Source organism: Loa loa, assembly GCF_000183805.2.
Source record: "Loa loa unplaced genomic scaffold supercont3.167, whole genome shotgun sequence".
In the NCBI taxonomy this organism is placed as follows: domain Eukaryota; kingdom Metazoa; phylum Nematoda; class Chromadorea; order Rhabditida; family Onchocercidae; genus Loa; species Loa loa.
Genome location: NW_018108347.1, coordinates 86,273 through 97,997, shown reverse-complemented (window position 1 = coordinate 97,997; position 11,725 = coordinate 86,273). Strand labels below are relative to the sequence as shown.

The 11,725-nt window shown below is 23.0% G+C and overlaps 1 protein-coding gene and 1 non-coding gene across 2 annotated transcripts; one reads left to right on the top strand and one right to left on the bottom strand.

Annotated features, from left to right (window-relative positions):
- Nucleotides 1-6,403: 6,403 nt before the first annotated feature.
- LOAG_08821 (hypothetical protein) lies at nt 6,404-10,466 on the top strand (the record flags this gene model as incomplete). The annotated part of the gene is made up of 6 exons (XM_003144351.2): nt 6,404-6,632; nt 7,031-7,163; nt 7,813-7,937; nt 8,392-8,528; nt 8,980-9,146; nt 10,156-10,466. The coding sequence occupies exons 1-6, from the start codon at nt 6,432-6,434 to the stop codon at nt 10,464-10,466; spliced, it is 1,074 nt and encodes a 357-aa protein (XP_003144399.1). The 5' UTR covers nt 6,404-6,431.
- LOAG_20059 lies at nt 9,459-9,530 on the bottom strand. The gene has a single exon. It is a non-coding gene; the product is annotated as a tRNA-Glu (tRNA).
- Nucleotides 10,467-11,725: the final 1,259 nt, after the last annotated feature.

Sequence of the window (11,725 nt, the reverse complement as noted above, 5' to 3'; positions counted from 1 at the left end):
TATAATTTTCAATTAATATTTTAATAATTAATCAATAATATAAACGATAAAAATTTAGAAAATTAACGAAAAAAATAAATGCATAATAAGGAAAATGAAACGTAATTTTCTAATTTTTTTTTTTAAATTTCAAAATATTACTTTTTTATTTTGCATAAAACTTGATATATGCCGATCTTTCCGTTTCATATCATCATGCTCTCTTAACATACTCAATTTCCCTGCATAAATATTATTTATCCAAATAATTACTCATATAATTTTATATCAGATAATTAATTGTAGTAAAATTATTTGATCATTTACTGACACAACTTATTAGTGTCGTTAAAATTTGATGAAATTCAATATTTGAAATAAAAATTAAAAACTTTATGAAAGAAATGTTAAATTTATTCATAATCAATGAAATATTTCAGGTAAAATTTTCAACACTGAAGTTTTTTGTTTGTTTTTTTTTCTCCTATCAACATTGATTTGATAAATGAAATTAGGTAAAACTATGATACCTGCAGTTTTGAAACGTTCAGCAAATTGAGCGATACTTTCACCTTTAACTAAATTTTGTTGCGAATACTTTGTGAACATTTTTGATACTTCCGAGTTTAGTTCTTTTAGATTGACTAGTAAAAGAATTAACGATAACAATATTGTCAACATGACAAATAATATATGCAGTAATTAGATTAATTAATATCAAATAATTAGTATGAATACAAAGAAATCATTACAATTTTACCTGTTACAAGCGGTAAAAGTAATTATTTTATTAATTAGTAATAAGATGGCGTGTATTTTTTTAAAAAAAAAAGTTTTCTTAGAATTTTTAAAGTTAAGTTTTTGTAAATTTTTTTTCAAAGTAAAATTTTCTCAAAAGCGAATTTTTTGAAATTTGTTGCAAAATTGTTTGTTTATTGTATAAATAATTGTAATAATATGATGAAAATTTCAAATACCAAAAATGATGACTAATTAAGCATCGAACATTAATGAATGCCATAAATCGTTACAGTATAATAGGAAATCTTTTAATATTAAAATGAAAGGTTTTATGGAAATTAAAAACAAAACAAAATTGGATTTAAATTTGATTTCTTATTTATTTTTTTAAACAACAAGTAGAAATTTTTCAACGTATTGCTCATTTCAATTAAATATAAATTTACAACCGTCTATTTCTTGATAATAAGTATGAATGAAAGAAATTCAAATTTCATCATTCATTTTAAAGCTTATTTTCATCGGTGATATTTAATCAAATTTTATTCTAAATTAAAATTAAATGAAAATTTTTTTTTAACATTTATTCTTTCTCTATAGATAGCAATAATTGCATAATGTGACTAAAATTGGTATTATGATCTTACTGATATTCATGATCTAATTATTATAATGGTATCAGTAAAATTTTGACAATTCTTACTGATATCGTGATATCAAATATTATCATGATATCACTAAAATTTTGATAACACTTTTTTTCTTCAATGAAAACGTTTCCTTTTCATTTCTTTAATCCTTTTCCATTCCAAAGTTTTAATGTTTTTTCTCCCTATCATCCATTTGATGTTTAAATTATGCTAACACATATAATTAAATAAAAAGTTATCATATTCCTAGGTGTATTTCTAATTATTTAATTGTTTAGTTAATTCCTATCACAACATCATATCCTTATCATTTATCACTCTTTCCATTTTTACTTTATTTACTCATTAAATATAATTTCTTCCATTTATTGTTAAACATAGAATTATCATATTCCCAGTTATATTTTTAATTACTTAATTATTTATTTATTCCTTATCACAGCACCATATGCTTATCATTTATCACTCCTTTTTCCCTTTTTACCTATTTGCCTATTAAATATATCATTTCTTCAACCTACTATTGAATGTAAAATTGCCATATAATTATCATGTCATATATGTAAAATTATCATATAGTTTTATTTCTAATTACCTAATTATTTAATTATTTCTTAATATAACACTACATGTTTATCATTTTATCATTCTTTCTCTTCCTTTTTTTTACCTCTTTGCTTATCACATGCCATTCTTTCACCTTATTGTTTACAAAATTAATGCAAAACAAGTTTCTTTTTTTTTGTCATATAGAAATGACACATGAAAAATAATAGTTGATTTAATGTTGCAATTATCATAAATTATACAAAATCCCTATCCATTAGTATCATTTATCTTTATTGTCTTAATCATTATTGATCTTTATTGATCTTTAGTATTTGATCTCTATTGATCTTTAGTGTTTGGTCTATTGATCTATTTGATCAATAGAAAATAAGCAAAACCCAAACCAAATTTTCACTCAAATAACGTTTAGAAACTAATAATTTATTAATCTCTATTGATTTTAGATTTTATTGATCGACGACGATATTATACAGTATCATGATTATTCCTTATTATTTTAACCTTTATTGTTTTCTATTGATCTTTAATGTTTCATCTACACTTATCGATAGCATGATTCATAGTATGATCATAATTATGCAATCATAAATCGAACAACATACAGAGTGAACTAATAGTTTTTGTAAATGTCCATTCTTCGTGTCACTATTGTCCACTTTTTCATCAATTACTGCTATTGCTTATGATTAATAATTGCTTTTGTGCCATTTGAACTTGAACTATGAACTGAGACTAATTGAATTCTCTGATCAAATTTTAGCTCTCATAAATTTTAAATGATTTTCAATTTTTTTCTTGACCAATGAACATTTTTGCTTCTTATTTGTAGCAAAAACTAGCAACGGTAAAAATAAAAAGTAATAAATTCTATCAATTTAAAAGTAAACTCTAATATCAAAACTTTCAAACGTATTAGTTTATCAAATATTGATAAGAATATTGATAAGAACAGATAGGTTAATTAGTAATCCTTCAATGATTCCTCCTATTTTAACGGTAAATTTCATTTTCAAGTCAACTTCTTGTGATCCTTTATTAGCTTGCCAGACAAATTGTCATTATATGACCTTTCGGTCTTCCGATTCTGTAAATTGTACTTTAATTCTTACTTAAGCTCTAAGCTTATCATTTCCCTGATTGCTTAATGCTATCTTGGTTGTTGTGAATCGGAACAATATTTGCTGTATGATATCTTAGTCCTTTCAATAACTAGTTGACAATTTCGAAATTATCATCTGCTATTTGACCTTTTGACATTCCTAAAATATATCGTTTCGATTTTACCGATAATTTCCAATCGAAAAAACTCAAGGAAATTTTAACAAAATCTTTGTTCAATCGTACATCACTTTTTAACGGCACCATTAGTCCGTCCTTGGTGCTATATTTTCGTTTGAATTTCATTTGTATTTGTTCTCACTTCTTCTGGTCATTTGTCCATTTACTGACCATTCATTGTCCATGCATAAATTTCTTCTAATTTCTAATGATCTCTGATTTTCATTGGTTCCCTGTTAAATAATTGAATGTCACCGATGCTAAAAGTGGTGACTATTTTATTCCAAAACGAATTCTTCTTCGTTTGCAATTGGTCTTGAATTGTTTTATTATCTTTGAAAAAAAAGTATCTTCGAAACTATTCTTCACTATTTGTCCTTTCTAACATTTCTACATACAACTAATTACATTTCTTTTTTTTTTTTTTGACTTTGCTAACAATTTTCGACTTATTTTTGGTATTTTAATTCCAGTTTTTTAAGAGTATTTTAAAGTGCAACAAATTTTAAATGTCCTTTATAAGTTAATTTAAAATTTGCAATGATTTTTACATTGCAAATTATTATTGTTAATTTGTTGCGCAAACAAAAAGAAAATTATAAAATTTGAAAAGAAAAATAAAATATATTATTAAAAATATGAAAGTTATTAATTTTGCTAAAAGTGTTAAATATTAATTAATAAAAAAGATTATGAAAAAATTCATAAATGCTATTTCATTCTTTTTAACTGAAAGCAATAAGTAAATTAATTAATTAAAATACTCAAACTTTCATTGAAAATTTCCAATCTTTCGGCTAATTACTGTGGCATTAATTAATTAATTTATAACACCAATAAATTCTCCCACTGTACAAAAAAGAAAAAAGAAAAAATTGAAAATTCCAAAAATTTTTGAAAAAACTCATCTTTCGAGCAATTATTATTGCATCAATTAATTAATTTATAATATCAAGTTAATATTGTAGAAGAAAATGTTGATATTAGTATTTGCTAAATTAGGTGATAATAAATGCATCAATTAATTAGCAAGAGTAAATTAATATTAGTAAAGTTAATATTAGTAAATATTAGTAAAAAAATGACTAAATACTGATAAATCCATTAATTAACTACTAATATTGGAATTAGTGTTTCGTTAATTAAACGAATCAATATTTGTAAAATAAATAATGAGAAAATTATTAGTTAATTAAAATATTAAATCATTGTCGTTAAATTAAAAAGTAATAATAAATCCATAAATTTAATTGATATTTTAAACATTTTCCATTCTTCCCATATCATAACATACTTTTTATTTGAGTATTCCATTTTTAATCCAACAGTAACAATTGAAATATTTCGTTTTTGATTTCATTTTAAAATTTGATTTTTAATTTTTTCATTTCAATCATTGATCACAAAGAAAAACGACGTTCTTCTTATTTGCTAAATTACACATCAAATGACAAAAAAATGTCAAATGACAAGTAGTGATAAAAAAAAAAAATTTTCCGTTCCCTAATTTTTTTTTAATTTTATTTTCTTCGTTTCTTCCTGATTACTCCCACTGTATACAATAATAATACATCCTTAAATATCTTTTCTTTTTTTGCTGACATTTTTCATTCCACTTTTTCTTTTCCTTTGTATCGTAAAATAGTTTGACCCTTTTGACCTGACGAATAATTAATTTATTCAATCAATGCTATGACCTAATTTTGTATTTGTGCGTTTTAAAATGACCTAAAATATAATAATAAAGGATGAAAAAAAAAAACAAAGTAGTATAAAGTGAAAAAATGGTATGAAACAATTAATTTAAGGATAGATGATAGATCAGATGAAAGGAAGAGGACACAAAAAAAGAAGATGGGGAAAAAAAAAGGCGGAACTGGTAGAGATAAGAAAAAAAGATGGATGGAATGAAAGGAGGAGGGGGGGGGGGGTGGACAAAAGTATGATGTGACAGATTGTGCCTATCATTCATTATTATCACATACATAAAATCATTGAGTAACTTCAGTTGTTTCTCTTCTATTTTATTTTTTATTTTTTTTTTTTGACATTAAATCAAGTTTTTGGCGTAATATTTCCCAAAAATTGAAAATAAAAATATCGGAAAAAAAAAGTAATCGTTTACGTTTTCCACTTTTATGATTTTAAGTGAAATAAAAATTTATTAAAATGAAATATTGGCTAATTTAATAATTCATAAATGTAAATTAAATGTTAGTTGAAATGTATTAATTCGTTTAAATTATGTTAATTTGATTAAATCGTATTAATTTGTTTAAAACGTGCTAATTCGTTTAAATCGTTTTAATTAGATTAAAACGTCGTTAATTCATTTAAAATATTCTAATTTGGTTAAAAAATATTAGTTTTAGTTTTTTAAGATAAAATTTTTTAAAATTGAAAATAGTTTTTAGCAAAATTTAACTCCTCTATAATATGAATAAAAACAATAACTTTTATTTTAGTTAGAAAAATTTGAGGAAATTTTTGCCAGTTATTATTGTAAATGATAGTTTAAAATTTATAATTTTAATTTTAAGAATATTAAAACTAATAGTTTTAATTTTAGGAATATTCCTGAAATTATCCCTACTGTAATCATTCATTTTTGTCGCAGTTGTCAAATCCAATTATTAATATCATTATAATTAAAAAAAAAAAAAGAAAAAAATGAGGAAAAAACGAACGGAATAATAAATATAAACTATCGTCCAATTATGTTTGTCAATTTTTTTTTTTGTTTTTAATATTTTATTTTAAAGAGCTTAATTGTGTAAAAATTAATTTACAATTTTAAAATCATTGTTTGAAAATTAATTCACAATTTTAAAATTGTTGTGTAAAAGTTAATTTGCAACTTTAAAATCATTGTATAATAATTAATTTATAATTTTAAGATTATCGTGTAAAAATTAATTCACAATCTTGAAATTATTGTTTGAAAATTAATTTACAATTTCAAAATCATTGTGTAAAAATTAATTTACAATTTTAAAATTATTATTTAAAAATCAGTTTGCAATTTTAAAATTATTGTTTGAAAATTAGTTTTCAATTTTAAAATTGCTATTTGAAAATTAATTTGCAATTTTAAAATTATTGTTTAAAAATTAATTGCGTAATTTGAAAGCAAAAAAAAAAAAATCTTTTACAATTAAAAATTTTTCCTTTCTTTCCTATTTTCTTTTCAGTGTTGAAACGATACAATTGAAAATGTTACAAGTATTACTTCTCATTGCTGCACTTATCTTCCTCTATTATGGGATACGAAATTTTTTGGAAACAATTCAAATAGCTAATCTTAATGCTAAAGCAGTTTTCATTACTGGTTGTGATTCAGGCTTTGGCTATTTATTGGCTATTAAATGTGCAGAAAATGGCCTACCAACATTTGCTGGATGTTTAACTGAACATGTAAATTTTTTTTTCTTTTTTACCAATTTTCAATCTTCCTATCTTTTCATCTTTGTTTTCTTTTTTTTTTTATTTCTTTAACTTTTTATTGAAAATAAAATTTAGAAACAAATAATTGTAATAAATGCTGTATATATTGAAATAGCAATCGGCTAATCAATAGTTTTATAAATTTCGTAATTAATTAAGAGATGAAAATGAAATTATAATTTTGAAATGATAAGGCTATGGCAGAATAGGATTATCAATGTAATCCATATGGTTTATTAGAATTAATATTTAAAAAAAGAAAAGAAGTGATAATAGCAGTAAAAATTAAATGAAAGATAATTTGCATATTAGCTAAATTCAATTTTTTTTTTTTTTCAAAAGATATCCGAATATTTTTACTCATTTAGGGAATGCAAGCAATTGAACAAATAGCGAAGAATACCATTGGAAAGTTAATTCCGGTACAAATTGATGTGACAAATGAAGAATCGGTTCAAAATGCTGTCCGTTCTGTGGAAGAGAATTTAAATCCTAAATTAAGTACGTTATTAAATAATTTTTAATTAATTATATTTCGGTTAATCAATGATATTCTACCATAAGATTTTTACAAATGTATTAATTTATAAATTAAAAAAGTATGATGGCTTATCCTGGAAATATTGTTTGAAATATAAAAAAAAAAATCCAAATTTTTCCTTCCTACAAATAATTTTTTTTTTAAATTAATTCTTTTTCTTCAAAAAAATAAGTTAAAGAAAAAAATTGTGGTAAATAGTTTTGGTTTATTTCACTTACAAATAATATAATTGAATGATTAATATCAAATTAATGATTGCTATTGAATCGTTTTATTTGAATTTTATTTTTTATTAACTTTATTTTTATTTAATTTTTTTCTTCTGTTATGGTAACAAAATGATAGATTATACAGTTTGTTGGGTAAAAATTATTGTCAAATTTCTAAAATTAATTAATTAATCCATTCACTCATTGAATAATATTAATGTGATGGAAAAGAATTTTTTTTAAGTGCTATATGCAATAGCATTGCCAAAATTTTTGTTAATTAATTAATCAATGAATTAATTAATTTGATGATGTTTGTTTAATTATTACAGCTACTTCATACTTTTTTCATGAAATATTTTTATCTAAAATCATCTTTGTGTTTGTATTTGTATTTCAGAATTATGGGCATTAGTGAATAATGCTGGATCATTCGGAATTTATGGATATGATGATTGGTGTACGGTAGAGGAATATGCAAAAGATTTGAATGTGAATACTCTTGGTGTTATACGTGTTACACATGTTAGTTGTTAATTAATATGTTTAAAATAAACAAAAAAAAACTTTTATAATTTGTTGCTTTTTCTCATCCTCTAATTAATTTCAATTTTATAAATTTTGCTTTGACTTTTAAATTTCCAATTTAATAGCAAAAAAAAAACGATTATTTCCTTTCAATATATTTTGCAATTTAATGAATTAATATTTAATTGGTTTAGAGAGAAAAACAAATAAACAAATAAGTAAACAAATAAACAAGCAAATAAACAGATAAGTAAATAAATAAATAAATAAATAAACATTGTGATATTTTAGACATTTATGTCTTTGTTAAAAGAAAGGAAAAACAAAAAAAGGAAAACATTTAGAAAAGAAAAACAAACAAACAGATAAGTAAACAAATAAATAAATAAATAAATAAGCAAATAAGTAAATAAATGAATGAATAAATAAATAAGCAATTATAATATTTTAGGCATTTATGCCTTTATTAAAAGAATCTCGTGGTCGAGTAATAGCAATAACCAGTGTTTGTGGTCGTTTAGCATTAGCGGGAATTGGCCCATATACTGTCTCAAAATTTGCCACCGAAGCTTATCTCAATGTTTTACGGTAATATTTTTAAATTATCATCAAAAAGTTTCCAAAAAAAAAAAGAATTATCCACTTTTTTTTCTGCAAAGACTTGCATAACTAATTATTAAGCTAATTAATGAATTAGGATAATTGGTGCTATGATTTTTGCTTGCTAGAGATTTTAAATTTAAAATATCAGCTTTTTTTTCGATTTCCAATATGATACATTGGGATAATTTTAGGTCATGCAAAATTTATTGATTTATTAAATATTGTTAAGTTGAAAAGTTTTTTTTTGCTTTAATTATTCTAACATTTATTCGTTTTCTTTTACTTTTTTTAAAAAAAGATTTAAAGAAAAAACAAAAACTATCGAACAAAGATTAATTGAATACAAAATTAAAAATCAAAAACTGAAATTAAAAATAATTTATGAAGGAAATGAAAATGAAGAAAAAAAAGGAAAATTTTGAAAATAATATTTCAGTCAAGAATTACGCGAATTTGGCATACATTGTGCAGTTTTGGAACCTGGACGCTTTCGAACAGGTCTTATGGATAAGAAAGCAATGATTGATCGTATCAATTATTCATGGAATCGACTGGACAATGCTCGAAAAGCGGAATATGGTGGTGAAGCATTCAAGGAATTATGTAAGCTTCTTTTTTTTTTTCTTTTAATATAAGTTATTAAATCTAGTACTGAAAATTTGAATTGGAAATTACTAGAAATTTGAATTGATCTTAATTTTCAATCATGCAAAAAAAACATTGAAAATTTGCATAAAAAATTTATTTGAATATCTCATGCGAAATATTTGATTTATTTGAATATCATGCGCAATATTTTAATGATAACATATCTTTGATCAATTAGCTTCGAAATTTTCAAACCTATATGTCAATTAAAAATAACATAATAATAAAAGTTGGTTATTACATAAGGGTGATAAAAGCTGACACAACTTCCCATGCCGGGAATCGAACCCGGGCCGCGTGGGTGAAAGCCACGAATCCTAGCCACTAGACCACATGGGATGTACAGGATGTTGCTAAAAGATGAAATCCGAAAAAATTCAAAAAATTAAAAATCTAAACCTCTGATTTGATTAATTTACTATGGAATATTTTAAATTTAATCAGAAATTTCAGTCTTTTCATTTTTTCTTCCGCCACAATTTGTTTAATTTCTTAAACAAACTTTTTTGACAAATCGAAATTTTAGGAAATAAAATTAAGTAAAGAATGAATATTTTTAATATAATAATATTATTACAATATATATGCTTAATTTGTTATATAATATATTTTAAAAAATATTATTATATATATTTAATTATTATGTTTTCATTTCTCTTGGATAATCTTTTAGAAATTTGGATAATTTTGCGATAATTAATTTATATTACTTATATTAACTGGCAATACCTTTCAATAGATGTGAACAAAATTAATAACTTGAATTCTATTTTTTTTTTTTCAATACCATACTCAACCAATCAACTGTTGTATTAAAATTTATGTATGTAAATAATAAGTAAATGATAAATTTTTAAATTGTATGCATAAAATTATCATTAATTAGATTTTTTTTAAGAAAATGAAATAAACTTGAAAAAAATAATTTTGCATTTTAAATTTTATATTAATTAAATCATTACAGATTGTGATCGTTCATGTGAATTTTTCTGCGATGGTGCATCAACATCATTGAATTTGGTTGTTGATTCGTATTTTCATGCTATCACAAGTCATTTTCCACGATATCGTTATTATATTGGAATGGATTCGATATATCTAATAATGATATTCATTCCAATTCAAATACGTGATTTTCTAGTGTGTGATTTTTATCGTAATGTAATTGGATGGCCACCAAAAGTATTCACATCAACATTTAATCTTATCAATAATTACTCTATGTTAAAAGATACAATTATTGATTGGTGTGGGAAAAAATTTCAAAGAAATTAAATAATTTCAAAACATACCTAAAATTTTTCATTTTGACAATTCCTACTTTTTAATTTTCACCAATAATTTTCTACAATAATGATACTATTTAGTTATCAATAATCAGCTATCTTATCGTAGTGATAATCTTTATAAGGTTAACTATGAATAAAATAGACGATAAAGCGTATCCAAGTATATATGAGTCAACGTAAAGTATTTGCATAAAAAGGTTGATGAAAATATTAAGCATTTTTAGAAAGCATGCTAAAACATATCATTAAATGTTTGTGATAAATTGAAGACGAAGAATGAAGCAAGAAAGATGGTAGATTGATTAAATATAAAATGTTCAAAGAGATGATAAAAACTGACGTGCAATTACTGTAGAAGTATACGATATGTACAGTACAGAAGCATACGATATGTGTAGTACATGCAATACAGCACGTAGTGTATGATAATGCAATATATAATTTCATAATAACAAAAAATCACAAAACGATGTTGGTCAGATTCTGATATTATTCCAACTTTTACATTCATAAAATGATTAATGATATTGACGGAAATAATAATTTGTGATTTCACCAGCAATAATATGATAAACAGGGGTACACTGTAGGCATACCGTAACATTTGTGCAAAAAATGATGCCCAATTTTAGCATAGTTAAAAAAAAAATCTAATTAATTAGATGTGTACTTGAATAGTAACCTAAGATTAATCATTTGATAAGGATGAATGATAAAGAATCGCATGAATAGCGATATTTTACAGCATACGTAGATGAAAGATGAAATTGTCACTGATAACTATGACATAATAATTTAATTAGTAGCAGTGTTCATTTTTAGTTATTACATAAAATGAATACGTAAAAAATAATATAATTATTAATTTATAATTTTGTTATTGTCAATTTTAAATTTTAAATTGTAAATTTCATTTGTAAAATTTAATTTATAACAAACTTCACAATATTACGATGAAAAAATAAGCTTAAAAACTTATACAATACTAAAAATCAATTTTAATTTTGTTCATTTAATTTCAAATTTATAAAAATTTATGTCATGTTTTCTTTTTTCTCTTTTCTTTTGCTGTGATGAAAAGATGGACAAATGTGACAGTTCAATCAATTACTCAATTATAGTGACATATTCGTATTTTCCTCTTCACTATTTCTTTGATGAAATTAATTCAGTGTATATTTCGTCAATTTAGGTCAATTTCAACGATCAGTGTTTTGTATTCAAAAAAATAAAAATATAAAAAAA